Source organism: Corvus cornix, chromosome 2 (assembly GCF_000738735.6).
Source record: "Corvus cornix cornix isolate S_Up_H32 chromosome 2, ASM73873v5, whole genome shotgun sequence".
In the NCBI taxonomy this organism is placed as follows: Eukaryota; Metazoa; Chordata; class Aves; order Passeriformes; family Corvidae; genus Corvus; species Corvus cornix.
Window position 1 is genome coordinate 103,700,270 of NC_046333.1, and position 26,315 is coordinate 103,726,584.

Here is a 26,315-nt window from a genome sequence, read left to right on the forward strand (position 1 = left end):
AGAAGTCCCTACTCCCAGACCGTCCTCAGATCTTGGTTTGCATCCAACACATGATTTTACAGCTGCTGTCTTTGAGGCGTTGGGGCTGACTGCTGGTATGTGCATTTGAGTTTCAGGGGGGAAATGTTGAACTGCGTTTTCAGAGGATGCTGGGAGAATGTTTTTGCAGTGACAGTGTAACCTGGAGCACACGTGTCATGGGCTAGCTGCCAACTGAACAGTATTTTTTTAATCCATAGCAGGTAATTAAGGCTCTGGGGAGCATGGGGATCCCAGAAGAGTTTAAGTATAAAAACCTCGCTGTCTGATGCCGTGGGTTGGGTTGTTTAGGCTCACAAGATTTTAATTTGTTTGAGGAGCCAGTGGATTCCTGATGCAGTGCTCCAAACTGGAAAGTATATTACTTGATATTGCAGGATGTGTTTTATGCTCAAAATCGACATGAATGCCCAGGACATTAAAATCTAAATATGAAATGAATAATTCATTTCAGAAAAACAATAGCTATTATGACTAAAACCACCGTGATGCCTCACCATCAAGTAGTCTTACTGCATCAGACCCTTTTAGCACCTTCAAAAGTTGAAAAATGGGATGTAAAATTAGTGTTAGTATAGGAAGGAACAAAAGGAAAGGAGGAGTATGAAGTAGGAGCACTTTTGTCCCCAGGCCTCAGTACGATGGCTCTCCTCACACAGAGCTGCCTTTATTTAACTAGGACCCAGCATGCATTCAGGGTGGTTCCTCTGGGTTCTTTTGCTGCCTGTGACTTCTTCTTTCCTTTTGCATCTGCTTGAATGTTTGAAGTTTTCACAGTTTTTTTAATCCAGCATTGAGGAACACCTGGAGCTCCCAGTGATGGAGAGCAAGCACTGCTTGAGGATGTTGTGGGGCAAGCCATTGCTCAAGCACCCTGCCTTGCATGACCCATGTCAGACATCTGCCTCCAAGAAGAAATGATTCATGACCCCCTTAAAAATTGCTTTTAAAATTCTCAGTTCTGGGGAGGTTTATGGAAAACCTGCTGAAGCTGAGCATGCTGCAGGGCAGCAGTGCCTGGGAGCCTGTGCCAGGGTTGGGAGCAGGGTTTGCAGCCACACTGCTGATCTGTGTCTTGCTGGGAAGGAGCAGTGGCAGACACTGGAAATGGCTGTGGCCAGCTGAAAGAGGCATTAGACAACTGGCTGCAAAATGTCTGTCTTCCTTTATTCCATCTCTGAAGCACACTGGATTGGAAAAAAGGCCACAAAAACGTAAAAGTGAATTCCCTCCAAGCCATAAAAACGGGGGGAAAATATCCAGTCACTGAAAAAAAAACCCCAAACCTAAACAAAAAAATTACACTGCTACACTGCTTTTGCAAGTAATAAGCTGGAGAGGGTTTAATTTATCAGTGAGCAGTCCTTTGTGACTTTTTCAAGCATTATTCAGTAAAATAAAAAACAAGTGGTTTTTTTTCTGGATTCTAATTGATAAGAAAAATCGGAAAAGTTGAGTTGATATTTTAAATTGCAGTTCAAATTTTCTTTTATTTCATAGGCTCTTCCATCACCTGAGCTGGAATGATAAATGTCTGGTCAGAGGGAGTCAGAAGCCCTTGGAGGAGATGGGCTCGATGCTCTGATTTGTACCTTGTCCATCTGGTTCTGTTGTTTCTGTGAGGTTAGGCAGGTCACTGGCTTGGGAGCACTGGAGCACAGTCTATTTAGGTACTGCATGAAACAAAGAATATTGTTCACAGGTGTTACAGTATTTTGGCCTGAGGGTAGTGTGATAATGTAGCACACCTGCCATGTGTCAGCAACCCGTGCAACTCTTTTTTTTTTTTAAAGTTTGAATTGATTCTATTTTCTGCTCAATATAAGAGAATATGAACTTTAATGATGTGATGCCTGAAGCACACTCAGCTTCTGTGACATTAAATACAACTTTTAAATAGTGAATGGTGCACAGGGAGCCCCATGTGAACATTTGGCTCCAGAGCAATTTAGAAAGGTCAAAGCCTCATGTAAATGTAACCCAAGTAATCAAAGCCACTTGTTCGCAGAAAATCAGCCTGTGCCATTGAGGGCTGTTTCTTGCCTTTTTAGTTTCTGAAAAAAAATATTTATCAATTGGTTGTAATCACACTACAAGAAGTTTTGCTGTGGGTTTTGTTTTTTGCCAATATTTTTTCAATGAAAGAGGGGTGAAGTTGGGTGTGTTTCTATGCAATTCTCTCATGACCAACATCTGTGGGATGTCGCTGTATTCTCCATTATGGGTTTCTTCATTTCCTTCTCCTCCTCCTCCTCACATCTGCCTCCTCCCTGTAATTCCCTGTTGTTTCTCACTATACAGATTTATTAAGTTATTTGTGTATTATTTCTGCTTCCCCTTACCTTCCTGCAATGCAGTATTTGTGTATTTGTGAGCAGACAGTTTGCTGAAATTTGTTATAAGCAGTAGTTTATTGTGTTTCTCGGGAGTTCTGCTTTGATCTTTTGGGTTTTCTTTGTAGCGGTGCTTGAGGTTTTTTTTAATGAATGAAATAAATGTTAGGTTCGGGTTAAATTGTGCATTTCTCTAGTTACACCCAGCACTCCCAGAAAGGTGTGTGCTTGCCAGGTTGTGTACATGGGCTCTTCCAGATAGGAGCCATCTGCAGGAACTGGTGTGAGTGGTGGGCAATGGCTGTAATCAATCTTCCTTTTGGAGCTGGTGGATGAATCCTGGCAGTGGGGGATGAGGGGGCAGAGCCAGCCCCCACTCTGGATGCAGGGAAGGGTGCAGCAGCAACTGCACCCCATGCCTGGAGACCTGAACAGAGAGACTGGTAGAAAAATGCAGTTCTCTTCTTCCGCTGGTAAATCCATGTTTGCCCTGGGGAAAACTGCTTGGATCAGCAGGACAGGAAAAAATGAGCCAAAAGATGTTATGGTGGCCTGATTTTTCTTCTCCTGTTGAGAAATTAGGGTAGCCTTGGGGTGCTCTAGGTGTTATAGCCTCCAAAAGATGATCTGGTGTTTTCAGGGAACCCAGTCAGTCAGATTCTTCATAAACCTTGTGTGCAAGTAGGGCAGCAGAAATGGCAGTGATTCTGGATTTTATTGCTGTGTGAAGCCTCCCATTCTGAGAGCAAAACAGGCCCAGGTGATTTCATTGACTCATAGAAATGAAAGGTAAACAGGAGACAAAAATGTCCTGTGCATCCAGGTGCTCTGAAACGGAAGCAAATATATGCATTTTGTGAATTTAGAGTTGCCAACCCAAGTGGAAGGGGTAGCAAAATAGACAAAATTTTAGTATCTTATGCTTTATAAAGTTGCAAACAGAGAATGTTGTTGCTGCTTTTTTAACAGTACGTGTCCTGTGATGACTCCACACAGCTATAGACAACCTCTTCTTGACTGTCATTATAGTTGATAAGCTGTCTACTCCAAATCCCACTTGATGCCAATCAAGTTCTTGCTCGACTGTTAGCAAATGCTTGATTACTTTCTGTCTGCAAGAAGCTTGAATGTATTGCAAGGCTCTTATCAGTTCCTCTTTCTATTCCCTTTCCCAAAGTTAACAAATCCAGCTCCTTAAATGTTTTTCCACTGGTCACATTTTCTAAAGCTGTTACTGTTCTTCCTACTCCCTTCTTGACACTCTTTAATGCATATTTTTCAAAAGAAAATGGATCCCAAACATAAATACAGCATGCTGTATACCTCTCCCTGGTGCTGCAGAAGGCAGAACAGCTCCAGGATTATGTCCCACAGAAATTTGTCAGACCCTCATGCTGCTTCATTCCTGCTGCTTAGCCCATATCTTCCTCATCACTTTTCACTTCTGAGGTCCCCACCCCTGCTGCCATTATCCTTACAAGAATGTAGTCAGATTCAGCACACATATGGTTTTCTTTCAGACTGCTTTGCTCTTCTTTAAGTCAGGTGAGGATGCCAGTGGGTGTGTCCCAACCTCATCGGTGTGATACTGAGCATGGATCAGGCACTCTCCTATCTTCCACTGTTCCTCAAATGGCTGTGATTACCTAAATCAATAAGTTTTCACAGGTTCTCATCATGGTGCTGATAACTTTGTTGGCTAGGTAGGCTAGAGTTTGGGGGTTTTTTATTACTTGTACACCTTACTCCCCTGCCCTTCATTTTTTTCTTGTGATAACATAAGCTATTTCTGTAGTTCACTCATGAAAATACATCATGTGGGGCTGCTTTCAAAGCCTTTCTAAAGATAGGCTCTGTCATCTGTACTACTCTACTTCCTTTTTATCTGCTGGGACAAATGCCCTGTCAGAGAGCGTGAGAGAGACATTACTCTAGTTTGAAATGACTTTTTGATACATTCATGTTGGCCATTTGTTGTGTTTTGTTCCTAATCTCATTATTTTTACAGGATTAGAAATCCTTTAGCAGTGTGCTCCAGTAACTTTGATATTAGAAGTGCTCTGGCTTTTCTGTTCCAGCTTTCCCTTGTAAGACTGGGTGCTGTGTTTGGTCTATTCTTTTCTTTTAGACCTTACCTGGCATCTCTGGCATCTGCATAACAGTGGTTAATGGCTTAAAAATTACTGATGGTGGTTCCCCAAGCACTGCAGGGACATTTCCAGTGGCTCCTGCTGACTTGAAACCACTTGACTGACTGATGCGTTTTCTCTGTTCTTCCCTTACTCCATCCAACCTGCACTTGCACATCCTGTGTGTCAAGTGAAATATGCCCCCATTATCTAGTCCCAGCTAGCTGCTGGGAAATGAATTCAGCCTTTCTCATGTTTTGTAACAGGCCTGGTTTTCCTTCTAATGTATTTATAGACTCTCTGCTTATTATTTGCCACATCTCTTGGTTAATTCTAAGTCACTTTGCATCCTGGTCTTCATTTCTCCTTTTATGTTCATCCCTGAGTCATGTGTCTCTGGTTCTGCTTTGGTGTACAATTCCTTTTTGATATATTCCTCCTCTTCCCAGGCCCTTTCAAAGCTTCTGACAGTTTCTGTCCCCAGGCTTGCTAGGTGAAGTTTCTCCAGAAACACTCCAGCTGCATTTTCATTTTGTGGTGGTGCTGCCAAGGGATGCGTGTGTGCCTGGGATGAGGGAGCTTTGGGTCCTGACAGGTAACTCATGTCTGCAGTCCCCTTTTTGTCCCCTTTGAAAGGTGTGTCTGGTGGTTTTAAGGTGACTTCTCCATCTCCTCCAGAGTACATTATGTTGCCTCTGGTTTTCGTCTTCATCAAGAAACTTTAAAGAAATCTGTATCATCCACCTTCCTAGAAGGCCGAACAAATATTTTAACTTATGCTATGTCTTGCAACACCTCCAAGCAGCTTTTTTTTATTGTTGCTGATTGACACCTCCCTGCCCCCCCTGCAGTCTCCCTCCTGCATCTGTGCTTGGGCCTGTGTCCTGTGCCACCACATCTGTTAAGTCATTTAACCTGGAGCACACTCTGCTGGCACGATGGCAGCTCATCTGGATGTTTAGCACCTTTCTCCACTGATTTTCCTCTTGTCTCTTCTTACTTTTTTGACCTTCTTTTCATGTTTTTTTTTGTTTTTTAATGTGCTGACTCTAACGGGTTTGTGCTTATATGTGTACATTTAGGATGCCACGGTGAACTCTCAGCACAGCCAGTGTGTTTGTGCATTGAAGTATAAGGGTTGCACTTGCTGGGCTGGAGCCTTGTGGCCCTGTAACCCATCACTGCCCAAAGGAGGGCTGCTGCTTCCCCCTCCCCATCCTGGGGAGGTCCAGCCCTCCCAGCTGAGCCACCAGGCCCCCAAAGTTCTGGCATGAGAAAGGTAACAGGAGCATGAGGTTGGGAGAGGGCATCCAGTGGCCCATTTTGGGGTCATTCCCACCCACATCCATTCAGGACACATCTCTGCAGTCACTCGGCTTGTCAATATCCACTGAAGTAACTGTAATGCCAGGGAGGTGCCTCCACTGTGAGGCTTCCAGCTGATGCTGGCCCTGGTGATGGGTCAAGAAAGAGCTGGTTTTAACTCTTGGGGACCCTCTGCCAGGCGTTTGTGGCTTGGGTGCCTCCTGCTTGTCAGGGTGAAACTCACCCACATTAAAGAGGATCAACAGAAAATAATCATTTTCCTAAAAAGGAACCCAACTGGAATGAAGTGAGCTGAGATTCAGGCAGTTTGATGAAAACAGTTTATATTTCAAGCTTAGAAGTCGGCGTTCTGGTGTGTATTCTTTTCTTGAAACATATATTGGCATTTCTGTCACTGCTCATTGCAGCAATATTGTTCTCCATATGCTCTTCTCATCAGCATCTCATCGTTATTGGATAAATATGTCTCTCATTATGCAGAACATTATTTTTGAAGTATGGAATCATTATTTTGTTACATAACTTCCAAATTTGGACCTTTGCAAAGATTTATAACAATCTTCAAGAATTACTGTAATTAAAGGAGAACTTTCCACAAAGAGAATTAATTAGATCAAAGAAGCATTTAAATGTAAATCATTAATCCATGCATTGCAGGAAATAGTTAGTGGATATGTGTAGCTCATTTAATTATACTTGGTTCAATTTTGTTTTCTTATTACATCACAATTTATTCAGAATTAATTCGTGATTTCTTGTCTAATGTGACTTCTGTTTGCTTAATATAGCAGATATTTTCAGTAGCATGTATTTATATATAAATAAACATTTATTAATGACTGCGGCATTAATTAAACTGTGGGCTCTGCTGTTAATTAGCTGTGAATTTTGTTGCTCTGTGGATGCAACCCAGAAGGTTTGTGCTCTGAAAATGGGAGGTAGAGTGTCAAGTAAGTTTTTGAATGCATGAATTTATACAGTAGATTGGCACTGTCACTTGCTGCAGGGGACCAGGTGACACAGAGGACAACATGGTTTGGGTTCCCTTATGGAGAAAAGGGAATTATGTGCTCTAAGTCTATAACGACCAATTGATAATGGGATTGGGAGTCTCCCAATCTGCGGCAGATTGGTAGCTGAAGGGAACAAGGTCTAGGTGTGGTGTAAGGTTTTAGGATGTAGGGGTTTTGTGAAAGTAGTTTGCAGGTTTTGTAATCCTTATGTAATGTCTTTGTGTAGTGTAAGGGTATGAAAAGATTTATTTTCTGTGATTTGGTCTAATAAAAATGATTATAAAATGCCATGTTGTTGGTTTTTTGAAGTTGTGTTTTAATACTTAGACAGTATATTAATATTTATATTCCCTTACGTGTTCATCAGCATCACTAACACACTGACCTTTTAAAACGTACATACATTTTTAACTTAAGTTTTTTTAAGTTTTTAGTAGTAGATTAAAATAAGCTAGTTTGGGGCTTCCCCCCCCCCCCCCAACCCCACCCCTCCCTTTAATCCAAAGACTTAATTTTCATTCTGATTTTCAGTCTGCAAGCAAATGTACTTTTGCCTCAGACTATCCAGTATTAGCAGCATCTGTGTCAAGTTTGGACTCTGCTAATCTTTTGGAATCTTTGAATACTGGCTTGTAAGCCAAAGTGTAGCTATCCAAGAGCACATCTGGCTTGTATAGTATTACCTCATTTGTGTAAGGTAGTGCTCCCAGTTTCTCTTCATTGGTTTGTTTTCTGTTTGTTGGAAAGGGGAATTTGATACAGAGGCTGTGCTGGCAACAGAAAAAGTTTAAGAAACTTGAGTGATTTCTTTCTTCCTGTACTGAAATTCACATTAGAAGTCATGGTTTTGGTACATAGCCAGTTATAGTAAATAATCAAATAAGAATAAGAAATTCTCAGCCAGCTGCGTGTTTAATAAATGTTTAGGCTCTACTAGCTGTTCTGTCAGGTTTGCCTCAAGAAAACAGAGGTAGAGTAATATTTATGTTGGTAAATTTCTTAAGATTACTGTTATTTCTTTCAATAAGTGAAATTTCCTCTTCCTAGGAGGATTGTTGTGCTACTTGTACCAAGTGAAATGCTGTCAGAGTTCATGTGGATGAGCAGCTGTTTGCTGAGGAAGGCAAGACAACTTACTGGTTTGCACTGAGAGAGGAGTGTTGTTTTCTGCCTTGTAATTTAGGTCTTTTCAACCCACACTAGATGGAAGGAGATAAATCTTAGCAACACTGTCATCTGAGGAGTTTGTAAGAAATTGGATTTGCAATGTGCTTGCTTTGCTTCTATTTACACCTGTAAGATAGCAGTGTGAGAAGACTAGTGTTTTGTTCTTGCTATTTGTTACTAAATGTGTTACATGCATGGGGAAATAAAGACATTTGGAAATGGGCAACCTTGTGTTAATTAAATCCATCTGCTATCTGACTAATGATGGTAATATTGTATCCAGGGAATTTCTTACACTGAAAGATTTGATAAAGCACACAAAGTTTTCTAATAAAGCACTCTTAAAGCCAGCAAGAACTCCTGGAACTGGAGAGAAAGCCAGTCCTAGAGAGTAACTCAGTACTGTAAGGCTACGCTTCATGCAGGAATGTCCCAGAAGAATACAAGAACCACATTTGTTGTTCCCTGAGATTCAAAATTATAGCTGACAGGAAAAGTTAAACTTGTTTACATCTCATGCTACACGAAGTTGTGGTTTATGGGGCTAATTTAAATGGCTGTTTCCATGCTTGCAAACAGCCAGGATACAAATGTGCATTAGGAAAGAAGCTACACAGGGTGCAAAAATGAACTTTCAGAGTCATGGTGATGGCAGCTGAAGGAAGACAGGCTTTTGCTTAGGTATGAGTGGCAATCTGATCCTACAGAGAATAATAATACCTCTTTCTAAACAGCAAGAATGACAGTTACTTTTTATTTACACTGCTCTAAGTAGTATCAAGAGGGGGGAAAAAAAGTACTACAACTTACTACATGCATTACTCATTGTATTGGTCATAGGTGCTCTTTGGTATTGTTTGAGCAATGATTTTTGTAGCTGTAAGTTAGGTTTTGGTAACTTCCTAATTCATAGTTTCTGGAAAAGAAAATTGATTACATAGTTTGAGTTTATTGAAATAATTATTTGATTAATTTGCATTTCATGTCTTCATACACTTGTACAAGACATGGTGGGGGGGAGGGGTAAACTTGAGACATTCATGGCAGCTTGGGTGCTTTTAAAGCAAGGCAAATATAATGAGTGTCAGATGAAGAATAGTTTATTCCATGTTGATTTGACAGATGGGCAAAGCAAAACTGAGAGATTAACATTGTTGTGCAATTTAATGTTTAAAGCATACAAAAAAGAATGGCTTAGGAGAATTGAACGTGGAGGATGGGTCTGTGTGATCTACATTGAAGGAACTTGTTTAGGCTTCCTTCATAGCAAGTTGAAGTCACTCTAGTATGTGATTTATCTCAGCTTAAAGCAGGAATTTAAAATAGGTCAGATGAATCCCTCTCTGTTTTTCAGAAAAACGTCTGTTTTTCTGCTCCACATATAAAGTGACCATCTCAGATACGGACAGTTGAAGTTTGATTAAATGAACACCTTTCTGACTGTCACATTTTTAGACCCAAGTTAATTATTACTTCTTGTAGATGCTAAAGACAATTTGTTAAAAAACACATTTCAAAAGATATTTTTTATACAGTTGTGCCAGTTTGAGTGTAGAAATTTATGATGTGTTTCTAAACAAGTGTGTCACATGTTAGTACCTTGAAAATGTGGCCTGAAGCGTAATTCTGCCATGTATGCTTTCTAGTTCTGCTTCTCTCTCGTGCTATTTTGGCTGGCAGGAGGTGGGAACATGCACCCCCATCCTCACATGCAGTGCAGGAGCTGAACACAGGCTGAGTGCTGTGACTTGCTTTGCTCTGCAGAGACATGTATTCACTGGAGAGTTTAGCCTTGAAAGCGCAGAATACACGAGTGAGTTTGAAAATAGTAATTGGCCTCGTTTAAAACATTCTATGTCAAGCAATTTAGCTTATCAAACATTTAAGTGGGAAAAAAAAAGGAAAGAAAGGTTTGTACTTATGTTCTCTAATAAACTTGCTTCTACTAGTAAACAGTGTAGTGTATGGTACGAGTTCATAGTGACTTCTTAGCAGATGAATTAGCAGATGTATGTTTTGTGGAATCACCTATAATTACACAGTAGCCATGGTTACCAGGTTAAAGAAGTCGTGTCCTGATGACTAACAGAAATAGATTGCAGCAGACTGGTTTGCCTTCAAGTTGCTTAGTAGCAAAATATTCAAGAATAAGTTTGTGAGGTCTGAGAACATATGAGTAACAAACATAAAAAGCACGCTCCCTTTGCTGAACTGACGTAGAGTCTGCTTTTTCAAATCCTTGTTTTGATACAAAATCACAGTATTTTTTTTAAAGTTGGGGTTTGCTTATATTTAGTTTGAGAATTGGGTGCCAGCCACATATTTGCCACAAAACTATTTAATTGAACTAGTTAAAACTTTGAATTAATATTGCTAATATTTTCATTTTGATTTGGTACTGGACAAAGTACAAACAGACTTTTCACATTTAAGGAAAGTTGTATTCCCTTCATTTTAAATCTAACACTTAGAATGACTTAATGGAAGTCTTTATGTTTTCTTTTGGATGCTCTAGCACTTAGAAAGAAATGACAGAAGTGCAGATAAATTCAAGTGGGAAGGACAGAACTGGGTTTAAGGACAATTGTATGTTTGCACTGTTTTTGGTGGACCTATTTCAGAGTTTCTTGTATGCATAGAATCATATAATCATTTTGGTTGGAAAAGACCTCTAACATCATCTAGTTCAACCATTAATATATTGCTTAAAAGCATCAAAAGTACTTGAGTACATTTCCAAAAGGGAGTGCAGGTGCTGAGGAGCTCAAGCCCTGTTGACTTCAAAGTAAAGAACAAAAGATTTAATGTTTCAAGTTTCCACATGGTTTAGAAACCCAAACTCCACTGGGTTTTGTTAGATTTAAGGCCCAATGTGTTACTCTCCTTTTATGAATTATGAACTATGTAATCTGTATTTAACTTGAACATAAGTCCTATGACTGTGTATTACTATGTAGAAAAAGACTTTTTGGCAACGTGTTTTTTGAGAGTATGGATGCATTTAGACCTGGTCTTTTGCATGAGGGAAGCCTTCCTAGGGATCCAGGTTGGGACAGTGTGATAGATACGTAAGTTTTAAAGTCTGAGGATATTAAGACTAAAACTTTCTGATCTTTCTTCATTTTGTATGCCTACCTTACAAATTCCCAGCTATGAGATTGTACTCAGTAGGTCTGCTCACCCTCTTTTACAGAATAATCAACCATGACTACAGAATCGGGATCAGACTCTGAGTCCAAGGATAAAGAGCAGGATCAGGAGGAGAGCCCTGCTCAGGAAGGGGCGGCGGAGACCCAGCCACAGGACCAGCAGCAGCTGCAGCAGCCGCAGCAGCAGCCGAGTGAAGAACATCAAACCGCGCTCGAGCAGTTCTCGGCTGTGGCAGCGCACAGCACGCCAGTGAGGAAGGAGCAGGTAAGGGAGCCCAAGCACACACGCTCGCTGCACGCCACTGGCTGTGTACCCACCTACTGCTCCTGGGAAATAATGAGCCTGGCACGTTAGGAGTGGAGATTCATATTTGGATATGCATGGAAGGGTGTTCAGTGGGATGCTGTAGATCTGGGCTGGTTGGTCTTTGGCGTTTAAAGAAAAACAGTTCTTGCGCAGAATGTTTTTAAATTCATGGCAGGTATTTCTGCCCCCAGTGCTTAAACAGGAGGGCAGTCTCATTAACTAAGCAGGAAACATCTTCGACCTTGCGTTTGCATTAGACAGCAAACAGTGTCAGTTTTTATGAAGCTGAAAATGTTTTCAGAGTTCATTTCTTTTGACACCTGCTGAACACTGATTTCATGCTTGCTTGTCTGATGTGTGAGCCGTGAAGAATCTGTGGTCCCTTAAGTTTCTCGTGGTTCTGAAATGACTGCATTATAATTACTTGAGCTATTCATGTAATAGGTTTCAGAAGAGCTATTGCATGCTTTTCCATTTAGTTCATTGTTGCACTTATTAAATTTGCGGAAGCTGCTTTCTTCTTTCCGTTAATAATTTCCAGTCAATAGGATTAACAGGAATTGTTCTTCATGGGTAAATGACACACAATTAATGAGGTACCTGCAAATCACTTCCCTTAGCTCTGTGAGGTTATGACCCTCATCTGATCACATTTACCTTTGGAGAGTGGAATAAGCCAGTCTAGCTCCTCCTCTCCTCCATCATTTAATAAATTCTGGCTGTTTGAAGCGGGCTCCTGTTGTTTTACCTGGTTGGAGTAGGAAGTACTGGTGAAACAATTCTGATCTCTCAAATAGATCAGAAATTTCCTGTAATTAGTTTGGGGAAAAGAAGCAAGGCTGCTTGTCCAAAAGAGAAGAGGTGTTGAATAAACTGGTCATTAATTAAAAGGGTAATTCTATCAGTTTTAGTATTAGTATTTATAGAGATTTTCCAGACATCTTCAGTAATCTTTCCACTTCAAGTTTCTTTTCATGTTAAAAAGTAAAACAAATAAACAGCAACAAAAAAAACCCCCAAACCACAAAAGAAACCCAACCCTAAAATAACCACACACACACAAAAACCCCCAGTTTAGACACCAAGCCTGTCCACATGTGTTTAGAGGTGTGAGGTGCTCTCATGTGCTGCGTGATCCCTTTCTTTCCCAGAGATCACCGGTGAGCTGGTTTCTGTGGAAGGCAGGATAGAAGAACTGGGTTAGTGAAAGGGATCCGTGACACCTTCCCGCCGAGATTACCAGGCTGAATCCAAACGTCCGTGCTGTAAGCAGACTGCCAAATCCAGCTGCATGGATAGGCCCAGCGTATTTCAGAGTGGCTTAAGTGTCTGTAGCTCAGGAAAGGAACATTAAATGCGGCACTAAGAGACAAAGCTGTTTGCAACGGTGTCATTAAAAAGCCAAAAACTGAAGGAGCTCATTCTCTCTCTTGCTGCATGTAATTGCAGTGAGGAAGTTGATTTTTGCTCTTGCTCATATGAGAGAACCTTGGGAAGGAAGATTTAAGTTACCAATCCATGACAGTGACTTTTCTTTGTCATCCTATGCACATAAAACCCCCCAACATTTTAATGTAGGTGAACTTGTTCATATTGAGATTAACAGGTATTGTAGAAATGAGTCCTTCCTTTCAGGTGTAATAAGGCAGCCTTACTTTCTGCCTGCCTTCCTGTCTCTTTGAAAAAGAGAAGGCGGCATCACACAAGGTTGGGCACCAATGTTTCTGAGAAACTACCATAAGTAGATGGGATTAATGTGTTTTACAAATGTGGCTATATCACTTTGTATCACTTCAGTGAGAAGCTGAAAAGTATCCAAGATCATTATTGCTGAATCCCATTACTCCAGAGGCTTCCTTTGAGAGGGGGCCCAGCTTCAGAAGGGCTTGAATGTACTCTGTCATACATGAGAGAGATTATGCTCAAAAAACGCAAACCCTGAAGCAACTTCTGCTGCATTAGAATTTAGTCCACGGCACTTAGAAAATAGAGCAAAAAGAGAGTACAGAAACTACAAAAAATACAGTGCAGACATATCTTGGAGAAGAATTTAGGAGAAAATGAAGCTATGCTAGCAGAGAACAAAATAATTCACTCTGTACATGGGTCTTTCACTGGCCATTTGTTTTTACCTAGATTCCAGGATGTCAAGTTTCTTTAGGAAGGAGAGACTTAATACAGTCTGAAAGTACCTCAATGCCTGAACATATCAGCATAGTTTGGGGGAATCTTCTCTAATGGCTCTTGGCATGCTTTATTCGCCAGACAAATGAGAGGAAAACCTTTTGTATGATTTTAACCTAGACACATTCCCCTGATCTTAATATAGATGGGAACCTTAACAAACAAAATAACCTCAGTAATATTTTTTAATGTTTATAAATAAGCAAACCTCTGCTGTAGTCTTAAGATACTGAGTGTCTTTATGAAGGAAAATAATGACTAGTCCATTGAGATTCACAGAAATTGCTTGTAGGCTCAGTATGGTTCTAAGGTTTAAATGGATGATGGGTGTCCTTGTTGTGGATTTTTTTCTCAAGCAGCTTTTCTGTTTTCTTGAAAGAGATTAGTTCCATGCTGGGGTATTTTGTTGGTTGTTTTTTGTTGAAGCAGAGTGCTCACTCTCACATGAGAAATGTAATGAGCCGCTGGGTAAGGCAGTGCATTTTTTCCCCGTTTTTTTACCCACATATGTGCACATGCACCTTTCCTGGCAGATTTCTTTTGACAAAACATATAGAAGTCATCAGAGCCCCTCTGCCCACCAGCAGCAGTGCAGCTCTGCACAGAGGCCCAAGCAGGAGGCATCTTCAGTTTTGTTTATTTCTCATTGCACGAGGCTGGACCACTTGCCAGCTGGCTGCAGGTGTGGTAGAAGGGTAGCTGGCCTCCAGCCTTGCTGTGAGCCCAGGGGGACTGTCCCTCCTCATCACAGCTGCTGTGTTAAATGCTCAGCGAACAGCTGATCCACTTACATACACTGTGCCTTCATCTCCTGCCAGTTTTCAAGGTATGCAAGGACCTTGACATCCAGGCACAGAGCTGGTGTCCAGCTGCTGGAAGGAGAAATTCCTCTTGTGCTGGAGCTAGGTAGGGGAAGAGACGGCTGGTGCTGGGCTGCTCCTGAGGAAGAGCGCTCATGGCCTGGAAGATGCAATAGATTTTGAAAGCAGCCCTTGTTTTTTTATCTTTTAAGCCCCACTTTCTTGCAGTTTCCCCATCCAGGGAAGCCCAGGAGGCCATTGCTGTGCCCTCCTTGCAGGGAAAGGAGGACTGTGGGGTCTTGCCTCACCTCTTAGTAATTTGCTGGGGCTTTGGTGGGAGCTGACACTGTAGGTATCACAGCCAGCTCCAAATTGTCCTTCCCCCCATTCACTGGAAGGCAGAGGGGAAACTTAAAGCTTGTTTTTATGAAATCACTCAGGGACAGTACCCCGTGATTTAGTACACTGTTGTTTCAGGTTATATGATGCAACATTGTTCTGGTCTCAAAGCAGCTTAAAGCCTTTGGATGGATTTGCTTCATTTTCACAAAGGTTTATTATATACAATAAATGGAAACAGACTTGAAGGATTAATTTACAATATTTTTCCACTAATGCTTGTTGCTTATTACACTGAAATAATTCAGAGCCAGAGCAGGTTGGGTTTTTTTTGCCTTGTAGTGAGATAACAGAAAGATGTTTTTATTTCATTTAAGCTTTAGCTGAGGTATTACTGCACTCCTGTTGAGGTTTTGTTTGGAGTCTGTCACGGATATAACTGATGAGAAGGGTAATGACTGCAGCATAGTGCTGTTGCTAGGAAGGGTGAAATGCTGTAGAACTGTTCTGGCTTTCATCTAGTGCTGTGGAGAGGACTGTGGGCTGTGCTGCATCAAGGTAACTTCAAATGGCCTGACCCTCAGATAAACCCAAGTAAAAGCAGCCATGGTTGTTACTTCTTGCCCCTCTTCCCTGCCATACCTGCCTACTTCTCTCCATCTTGAGGGACTTACTGGGCATCAGCAGAGAGCAAAATTCATCCTCTCAACCTGTACTTACTGTCCATTTAGGCAGCCAGCTGCACATTAAAGTTGTTTGGCCCCTCACTTCTGTCCTGTTTTCTTAACCCTTTGCTTGGGTTGTTGGGGAGTCTTTCTCTCTCAGGCACGTCAGCATCCCCTTATGAATTCACACTGTTCAGGGGGGATCCATGACCTCATTCAGGGGCTGTTTCCTCACTGACAGCAAAATTAGTGCAAACCTGATGGTGTTTTTCTATTCCGTATGACACCATGGTAACATTGTACGATTTAACAGGTACGGGATTTCAAAGTAATATCAAGAAACCATAGGAGTATCTGTTCATCAACAATGTTTACTGATTACTCAGAATTTCCAAAACACCAAAAAAAAAAAATACAGGAAGTCCAAGTGGGATTTTGTACCTATGGAAAAAGTAAAGGTCTTAAAATATTTCCATGAATGCCCCTCCTTCTTGGGTATTCTGTACATTTTGGAGGGAGAAGGCAGGGCTGGGAGAAATATGGGAAATCTTTTCAGTAAAGACTCTGTCCTGCATCAGGGATTTTCTTGTCCAAGCCGCAAAAAAGGCTCACTTAAATGCTTGGGTGCCGCAAGCACAGTGAACTGCAGGGCATGACTGGTTTATCTTACTTCAAAAAGTATCTTTCTTTTTCTTTATAGGCCACAGAGAAAGAAGAGGAGTTTGCTGCTGCTAGTGCAAAACAGCTGGAATATCAGCAGCTAGAGGACGACAAGCTCTCTCAAAAATCTTCATCTAGCAAACTTTCCAAGTCTCCTCTAAAGATCGCCAAGAAACCAAAAAATATGCAATGCAAAGTGACGCTCCTGGATGGATCGGAATATGCGTGTGAAGTAGAGGTAAAAGGCTTTTTTTCATCCTTTTTTTCATCCTTTCAGGAGGTAAATGGTGAAAATTATATTTCTAATGTAAGGAAAAGGATGAATGGCCTGATATTTCACCACTGCCAAGCACAGAGATAGTTTCATTGTTTTCTCTGGAGGCTTTCGAAGATGGTGCACAGATTTTAGCTAGGTGAGGGATTCTGAGCACTCCCTGAAACAACCAGAGACTCTGGATTAATTTTCTGTTGACATATGCCACATCAGAAAACAAAGTATAGACAACAAAGCCCATAAACAAAGAAGGATTTTGATCCCACTGGGTTTTTCATTTCCTTGGTATTTTACTGAGTTGAGACTTCATTGAGTCATTGTCCATACAGTAATTCTGACTTGTGAGATTAGTGCGGGCATGAGAGACACCCTGGGTAAGCGGGGGAAATGTCAGGCACAAATAGCAATGAGAATGGAGAGTTTTGTATGCTTTTCCATAATGTCTGTGAATCATAACTGTGTCTGAATGTTACTGGTAGAAAGATGCTGTGATTTTTCTGTAAGAAAAGGTGAGAAAGTCACGCACACAAGACAAGGCTGAGCCTGGCCAAGCAGTGGCTGCAGAGGAAGGATGTGTGTTGGAGGGCCTGACTAGGCCAACCATCCTTTGGGTAACTGTGGGTTGCCATGGAGAAGAAAAGCCACCTGGGGAGAACAGGGGTGTATAAATGCAGAGCTTAAATAGTCTTCAGGCTTGAAAGGGAAATCTGCAGGAGCATGGAGAAGGAGAGAGGATGGAGAAAAGGAGTACCTGACTGGGAGCCAAATCATGGCATCTTTACAATCACGTAGCATTCAGCCCATTTGTCCTTCAGCTGCTCTCATTTTAAGTGCTTTGGAGAGTGGCAGGTGAGCAAAAACCATATTGATTTTTATTCAACCCTGGCATTACAGTTTGGGTCAAATTTTGCTATGCCAGGAGTGAACTGGGAACAGAAGCTGGTATTTTACTACTCTTACAGCAACTTAGCAGTCCATGTTGTTGAGTATCTTTTAATTTCACTGGTCAAGTCCCATGTTGTTTCCTTCAGTCTAGCACTATCTCTCTGGACACATCCTTTGTGACTATTAAATGGTCATTTCTTGACCTGTAGTCTCAGTTTTGTCACTCAGGGATAGTGTGGGAGCCATTAAGCTGGAGGAATGACTCATACTGGCTTTGATGGAAAGAGTCAACTCATTTCAGCTTTTGACGCTTGCTTGTAAAACGTGAGTCACTTTTTGGAATACAATCAAGTGAATCTTACCAAATAAGATTTCTATGGAAATCTTGTCTAGCAGGCTGAGCTTTATCAGAATCTAAGATGGAGCAGAAAGGGAGAATTGTTATGTTAGATGTCCACTTATGCAAATAAATGCTGTGAATAATACTTTTTATAGGAAGTTTCACTCTTTCACTAAACTTGAGTTCTTTTGAAGTGTCAAAATGCTGGCATATGGAAGCCATCATGTTTTATTGCTTGTCAGATTTCTATGCTTTGCAAGTTCTGAATAGCTCTTGAATAATGTCCAATATAAGTTTTGTATGCATTTTTTCTATTTACATTGCTGAAATATTTTCAAGTTGTATTGACTGTCATCAGTAATCATTTTATCTGCTTCTAAGATGATCAGGCTTCCCAGGCAGAATGTAATATTGATGAGAATAGAGCTCCTAAAAGAGTGAATTTTCAAATGAAAAAGCTGTAAGGCTATGATGATGAGCAGACCGTGGGGTGCATTGAAACAAAGTTGGTTAGGAGGAACAAATATTTCAGGGAAGAAGTGCAGCTGGAGTGACGCATAAATTTACATACTTTAAACGGTGTGATTCAGACTTTGCATCCTTCCTAGGTGGTTATATCAGTGTTTTTGTATGTATTGATGATACAGCTGCAGGTACCTCTCTGGCACAGCCCACTCCAGCCCATGGGAACTCTTGGTAGATCCCAAGGGAGTCCACTCCCTGTGTGTGTAAAGTTTAGCTACAGCAAAAGGGTGCTGAGTCCAGCCAAGAGAAATGATGCGACTTTCACTGTGCTTTTTCTCCCAAGGAGTAAAAAGTATGCACAAAGGGAGTTACAAGGGCAGGGAAAATGAGGGTCTGTGTCAGGAGACATCTCAGGAAATCATGTAGGAGGCTGAAGGTGAAGTTCTACAGAAATTTTTGGGGAATAACAAAGTTCTGTGTTGGTTTCACAGAAACCTAGTGCTGCGGCATGAGAAACAATCTATCACATTTCAGAAGAATGCTATCATATTTTAAGGATCACATTCAAGTGAACTCACTATACCAATTTAAATGGGGGAAAATATAGATACATACATACATATATATGTACACAAATATATATATTCATTCTTCTCTGTCAGCAGCACACAAAGTCATTCAGTTTTCACAGAATCACAGAATATTCTGAGTTGGAAGGGACCCACAACGACCATTAAGTCCAGCTCTTAAGTGAATGGCCAATACAGGGATTGAACCCACCACCTTGGCCTTATTAACACTATGCTGTAAACAAGTGAGCTAATCTCAGTTCTTTTATATATATATATAAAATAGAAAGTATACTGAGGCACCTAGCATATTATGGAGGCCAGTAAATTCCCCAGTATTAATTCTTTAAAAGAAAAGGGAGAGGGACAGACAACATGGCAATCAAATATTTAATATTTCCATTCCTTGTGTTCAACCCACACAACTGCATCTTTCAGAGTGGACAGTGACCCAGCGTGGGATGTGACAGTTGTTATATGTGAGTCAGAAATGTCATCCTGTGTTGTCAGCTCCTGTCTTTCAGGTCCATGTGTATCATGCTTCTACCTACTGAAGGCTACAAAGCAATGTAATCTAGAAGGACCAGAAACTGAGAAACCTAATTTGAGCTAGAGCAATAGCTCTGTCAGTTAATCTTGATTTGGATGCAGGCCAGGTATTTATCTCTCCAGAATTTCATTCCCTAGTCTGGGAGTTGGGGATCATTATAGAATCCATCAGTTACTCTATAAAGTGCTTTGCAAATGACAAATGCTTTTTATATATGTTAAATATTAATGTAATTTAAAGGAGCTTATTGCTCTCCAGTAGAGCGCAACCTGCAGCTTATCAATTATGTGTTCATCCCGTTAATGACCTGGCAGACGACGTGGCACGTACTCACAGATTGAGACACTTCTGAGGCAAGTTTGGTTAATCCATTTATGCCCTCGCTATCCTTTGTTTCAGAAGCCACTCTTTCGTATTCCATATTTAATGCTGAGCATCTTCACTGTCTTCTGCTATATCTTTCAGTCTCATGTTCAGTGCTTTGCATTTGTGACACTGGGGCTTTTTCATGTTGTATGAGATGATGAGGGAAAATGTAGTGGAGCTAACTTCAAAGCTGAGGTTAACAGTGGGTCATCTAATGTAGTCTCCACTCAGTGAAAGGATCTTAAGCAAATTCCAGGTAAAAGCTTTCCCTTGAGGCCCTGCAGTGTTACTGCCTGTGTGCTCTATCTGTCTGACCCAGAAAGTCTTTCATGCAGTAAGACATTACAAGCCAAAGCCAGGCTAAGTAGGTAACCCAACCTGTTCATTCATCCTCCTCCAAAACCATAAACCACCAGTGTTACCATCTGTACCCCCAATGCTGCTCTTGACCAGAAGCCTGCAGATGGTAGTGGCAGCCTTATTTCAGAGGGGGGGTTTCCTTTCCCAGTTGGGATGGCCACCTAATGGATCTTCCCCTCTCCAGGGAAAGCTGTTGGCTTTTGGAGAAGAGGTATTTGTACACTGACATTGTCCCCAGTATTCTGCCAAGAAAAACAGCCTCAGGGCAGCTGCATGTCTCTCCCAGGTCATGAAGAATCTGGAGGCTTCTGAGGGGCCCTGGATCACTGGAGTCGATGCAGTCTGTTCAGAGGGATGCAGGGAAGTGGTTTACACCTAGATGTCTGCCCCTGCTGGCAGTGGCTCTCCTTGGGTTGTTCATTGTGCTTTCCCAGCCAGCATTAGGCTCAGAGATGTTGATTGTCAAAGCGTCCAAGGCCAGGGCTGTGGCCAAAACTGCACTCCAAAGCGGTAGCTGAAGATTTCTCTTTTAAGCAAGCTAGACCTATGCTTTGCATTTGTTGGTTTGGAGAACCAAAGAGAAAGCAAGATCCAAGACTGAAAATTAATTTCAGATAACATTAAAAAAGACAATGAGCACATTAGTTCAAGTTTTTCCTAAGATTCGAGAAAACAAGCAAAAATGACTTATTTCTGGGTTTCTTCAGCTTTAAGTAGGAGTTTTCAAATGCTATAGTACAATTATGTTTTTTCTAGGATTTATTTCCCCTCTTGTCCATCTCTACCCCATCTCAATTTTCTGTTATCTAGAGCACTGCATTTTAATTAAAAGATGCAAGTGAAGCAAGCTGTCATGCTGTCCATTACACATAGCCTAATTTAAACTGTCTTCCTAAAACAAGTTGGAATTTGTCTTTGTTTCTGCTCTCTAAACATATACATGCTGTTACTCACAACATGAGGTCAGAAAGCTATAACATAATCTGTCTAAATAAATGGTAAAATAATTAGATTTCACTTTGAAAGGCTCGGCTGTCTGAGCCCATTGGTAATTTATACTCTTTCATCATTCCTGTACCACTCAGACTTTCTTATCATGCAGGCCACCAGTTAATGAAAACAAATGTTTCCATGGCAGCCTGTCTGTGGCATCTCTGCAGCCCTACATCAAACAGAGCAAGTTGAGGTAGGACCCAGATAAGCTGCACAGCACATGGAGAAACAACATCTCACAAAGTATTACTGTTAACCCCACTTCTGGGTGAGTGGGGGTCAGCTGAGGTAGAAAGGGACTGGTTAAAACACACTGTGTAAGGATGCTTTGTAACCCCAGTTTTCTCAGTCGTGCTGCCACTGGGACCTGGACAGTGGTTGGGTGTCCTGTGCTGTAGTCACTGCTACACCTTTGGAAATTAACCTCATTACAAATGACTTCTTCCCAAAGGAAGGAAAGAAGGGAGAAAGGAAGCAAAGTGGGGAGACCCACTTTCTCAATGGGTTTCCCTGCATCCTCGGGTGACATCAGAGTAGCTTGAGTTGAAATAGCAAGAAGTTTTCTTTTCATACATTTGAGACCAGAATTTGTAAGATGGACAGAAGCAGGCTGGAGTGAACTGGTCCCTTTCTGCCCTAAACATGTATGGGCTAATAGTCCTTTTTGAAGACAAAATGGACATGAAATAAATGGGTTCTCTAATAGTTGAAGTATTGCATTTTGCATGAATTTCTCATTTTTGTGTTAAAGCATGAGAATATGAGGATGCTTCCTTAAAAAATAAGTCATTGAAGATTGTCTTAGGACAGGCTTGAAGAAGAAATGAGAACAAGCGGAATTATTTCTGCACTGCCACCTCTGCTAGAAATGAAAGAGAGTGGTAGCTGCCTGTGCTGCTTTTCCTGACCTGCAAGACTCCATCTGGAGGAAAGATCCTTCTGTGTTTCTGTATGATGGTGGGGGAATGCATGGCCCCGTGGTCCCCCTCCCCACACCGCGTCCAAGCTGACTCTTCCCTGGGAGTTTCCATGTGTGGACCTGCAAGCTGTTTTTGCACAGGGAGTTTAATAACATCAAATTTCTCATCCGTTTTGAGATAGATCTTAAGGTCAGGAAGGAAACCTCTGTAATAAGATGCATTCTGCATTCTGGAGGATAGAGTTTCTGTTACCCCCTGCACATTTTAATTGTTTAATGAATTCCACACAGTCTCTTGCAAATGGCTTTACATGTGAAACTGATTACTGAATGCAAGAGGGACTTTTTTTAATAAGTCTTTTCCTTTTGACCTATTCACTGCTTACATTTCACTTAATTTAATATGAAGACCTTTGTTTTGGGTTTTGTTCCTTCCCCAGGATATGTTTCAGTAAAAGTGACTGGGTTGAGAGGCATCATTGCTGTTACACAGCATGTTTTCTGTCCCAGACCCTCTAATTAGGGCTGACTTGGATTAGCCAGGGGATTCACTTAAGATCTATGTTACCTGACACATGTCAGTAGGAGTCTGAGTATTGCCTGAATATGCTTCAGCTGAATAAAGTTAATATACAGTTCTTCTGACTTGCTTTTTTCTAATACCATAGGCCTCTTTCTATGAGTTAAAATACTTGTCAATTCAAGCAGCACAATGATCTGGAAATCAGCACCGATGTTATCCAGCACATAATAATCAACTGTGAGGCTGAGCAGAGAAAGAGGTTTTTTTTCTTTAGTTTGGTAATTGAAACAAAAATAAAAATGTTTGGGCTCCCTTTTAGTGATGATGATTATTATTCTTATTTCACTTGAAGCTAAAGAAATCTAAATCGAAACAAGTCAGGTTGAGCTAAGCCTTTTGGAAATGCCACGAGGCTGAGGGAGCGGGGCTGGAGCATTTCTGCCTTACCAGGGGAGGCTCAGGTCCCCCACAGCTTCTCGTGGCTGGGAGCTTCTGGGCTGTGTGGTATTCAGGGAGAAGGTCTCTTACAACCTTGGTAGGGAGACACCTAAATGATTAGACAGATATTTTCTCCAGTTAATATGCAAGTATTTTAGAGACTGAACGAGGAACCAAGAATTAAAACGAAGTCACTCCTTTAGATGTTGTACTGAGTGAACAGCAGGTTGGGCCTTCAATTACACCTGGCACAGCACAGAACATGGTCACAATCAAATGATAGAAGCTTAAAACACACACACACACACACACACACACAAAAAAAAAAAAAAAAAGGAAACTAAAAATAAAAATTTGTAGACTTTCTCTCCACATCTATATTTTCTACATCTAGTCTTCTTTATCTGTTGCCTTTTGTTAATAGTTTCTGAAAATGGTCTGTGCAGTGAAATGTTGAGTTTATCAGACAAAAATAATAATTTTGATACCTTGGGGGTGCCAGCCATAACATTGAAAACTATTGTGAGGAGTCCACCTACATTGAAAAATACTTTCAGCTGTTCTGAAACTACATAATTTTGGGAATAAATGGTTAGCTGAAAACTTCCTACTGAAATATTGCCTCCGGTTCCCTCCCCTTGGAGCACCAGTTGGACACAAGCCAGGCAACAGGAGCTTGTTCTCCATCTGGCAAAGTTTTTAAAAAACTGGGTTTGGTCATGAACACTCAAACTGAGGTACTGCATGGTTCATTGGTGGTTAATCTGTTTGCAAGAGCCCAGGAGAGGATGATCTTCCACCTGCCTTTTGCCCCAGACAGATAGAGGTCTTATGGCTCCAGGAGTCCTGTCCTTGTCACCATTCTTGCTGATGGCTTCACCAGAATGAGACTGTGTCAGTCCCTTCATGTTTGTCTTCTCCAGGCTTATTGCTTGTGGTGGTCTTTGCCCCAGAGAGCTTCCAGCTTCTTACTGGAGTGCCTAGTGCAGGCAGCACCCAACCTCTGCATGTATTTTTTAAGGACTGCTGGTATATAAATCACAAAGAGTAGATGAAAGGCTTTGCCTTTTCCCTTTTCCAAATGGACACTCAGATTTTAAAGCCTTCTGTTGTTTCTGGACAAGCTGTACATTTCCCCCCTCTACCCCATGCCCAGCCAACACAGAAGTTGCTGATTTTCATGTCACTGCCCAGTCACACTCCTGCCAAGCCTCCCTGTATTTTGTCATGTCTCCTGCCCTGTTTCTGTAGTGCCTGCTACTTGTTCCAGACCCAACCGAGCTGTCTTAAATTCATCATCCACTCTGTTGCTAGTTGCTCCAATTTATAGGTGCTGTCCCTATGTTAACACTGACTTGCCATTTCCAGACCCAAACTAAGTAAATCTTCACTTTATTATCATCCTCTAAATATGTTAGCTTGCCATATAAAACCTTAGTGCCTCATATGGGTGATTTTTTTTTTTTTTTCCCCAGCTGAGCCCCATGCAGCGCTGGGCTGCTTTTATGTTTTCTTATCCTTGTCTGTTGATACAGTGAACAAAATATCATAGGAAGGACTGGGTGGTGAAATATCTGCTTGCAAAGCAAAGTGTTGATAGGCAGCAAGGTCTGTCTCTCATGATTTATCTCACTCTGGCAGAAATGATTTTGATCTGAAGTGGATAAAGCTTGGAAGTAGCTTGAGAACAGGCTATGTTAGTTTTCTTGAAAACCCCAGTATTGATGGTGTAATACCATCTAAGGTACCCCAAATCTAAAAGCCTGATCATCCTGTTCCCTCTCCTGCCTCAAGAGCATCTCTCTGTGCAGTGTACGTTGTTTTTTTTCACTCCAGGCTGGCAATGTAGGTCAGAGAGAGCTCTGTGGCTTTTAAATTCATATGGCAAGATTACTCTGTAAATCGGACTATGTTGACAGTAGAGCTTTTTTCAGCTGAAAATAAACAAAATGTTTATGGTTGTTTTTTGTTGATGTGTGCCAGGGACTATTTATATTACAGGTAGTGATTGGTTCCCCTTGCTGTGTTGGTACTAGGCTTGTGCACAGTTAGTTAGCATATGAGATGAGGAGAGATGAGTGTTTGCTGAGTTTGTCCAAGTATAGGTAGAATAAAGAAAATATTTATAGCCGCCACTGGAAAGCTTCAGCTGCTGTGCTGAATCCCAGGAGACCTGCCTGAGTTACTGCAGAGTGTCTTGCAGGAGGTGGTAGGGCAATCAGGAGGCATTAAGCCAATGGATCAGCTGCACGTCTAGCTAAAATCCAAGCCCAAACAATCTGTGCTCTCAAGGAAGCCGAGTGAGGGGGGGGTTACTTTCTCTGCTGAAAAGCCTTCAGAAATGGAATACGGTTTATTATTTTATGTCACGATTTAGCAAATGTGTGAAGCTAATGAATGTGCTGGGAACAGAACTTCTAATTGAGAAATCGTGTCCACTGGTTTTGTATTCATTTATTGGACAGTAGTTAGCAGACCTCAGTTTATACAGCATGCATTCTGCTGATGCACTTGGGATGCATTTGATAATCATCACATTTGACAGGTATTTCTGTAGCCATTGTGCACGTGCAGACATGGCTCTCACACTTCCACATATAAAAACATGCTCCAGAGTGTTTATTTTTTCACAAGTGCCCTCAGCACGGTTGCATTCCCATGAGCAGAGTGCTCACTATTTTCCCAAGGATGCAAACTGTGCAGAGCACCCATTGGTATGCTTAGAGCTTGTGTGGTGCCAGCGCTGGTGTGATCTCTGCTGCTGTTGTAGAAGGCACAAACCCTAATTTGGTTTGATGCCAGAATCGGGACTAGGTCACCAATCTTCTTACTGGGATTTAGCAGTCCTCTGGGTTTTTTAGATTAGTGCTGGCTGTTTAGGATTGAAAGGTCAAACAGCTTTAAAGAAGGTTGCCCCTGATAAAAACTATGTCATATTATACAATGTTATTGACATTTTCTGCAGGTGTGTAGCATGGGAGTGTTGCGTATTTATCTGTTTATCTAAATGCTTGGTTAGCGCTTGACAGAAAAGGTTATTTTCAGAAATGGTAATACATTTCAATATGGTATATTACAATAAATATCAATAAGAGAATGAATTATAGTACTACTGTAATGGGGGAAAAAAAGAAAGCGATCAGTCATCATCATCATCACTGTGTGTTAAAATACCTTCTCATCTACTCTAAGTTTCCTTATGTGGCATCCATTTATATGTGCAGAGCAGTATAAGATAGTGTTCTAAGTTAAAAGGCAGAGATAGATATGCAAAATATTACTGCAGGTTTTATTTCAAACTATTAGTCTGTATTAGTCACCTACTGGGACATTCTATGAAGGTTCATACATTAAAAAGTTAATAAAGGAATAGAACAGTTGGAGAGTTTATATTGATATGCAGCTTTCAGGAAAAGCATTTCTGTTGCTTCATAATGGAAAAAAAAGTCTTTTTAATATAGCTTTTATACAGCAAAATCTTTCTGAAATTGCCTAATTCTTAGTTCTCCCCACTTCTGGCTA

At 41.2% G+C, this 26,315-nt stretch overlaps 1 protein-coding gene across 31 annotated transcripts in view; it reads left to right on the top strand.

Moving 5' to 3' along the window:
- The window catches only part of EPB41L3 (erythrocyte membrane protein band 4.1 like 3), a 144,660-nt gene that overhangs the window by 67,526 nt on the left and 50,819 nt on the right, over positions 1 to 26,315 (top strand). For 18 of the 31 annotated variants that reach the window (XM_039572355.1, XM_039572414.1, XM_039572471.1 and 15 more), the window contains 2 exons: positions 11,222 to 11,421; positions 16,152 to 16,349. In XM_039572355.1, coding sequence (XP_039428289.1) covers positions 16,296 to 16,349 — 54 coding nt within the window. In that variant the 5' untranslated portion in view covers positions 11,222 to 11,421; positions 16,152 to 16,295. Of the gene's footprint in view, positions 1 to 11,200; positions 11,422 to 16,151; positions 16,350 to 26,315 lie in introns of those variants that run through there. The other 13 variants (XM_039572304.1, XM_039572396.1, XM_039572421.1 and 10 more) reach the window with 1 other exon arrangement.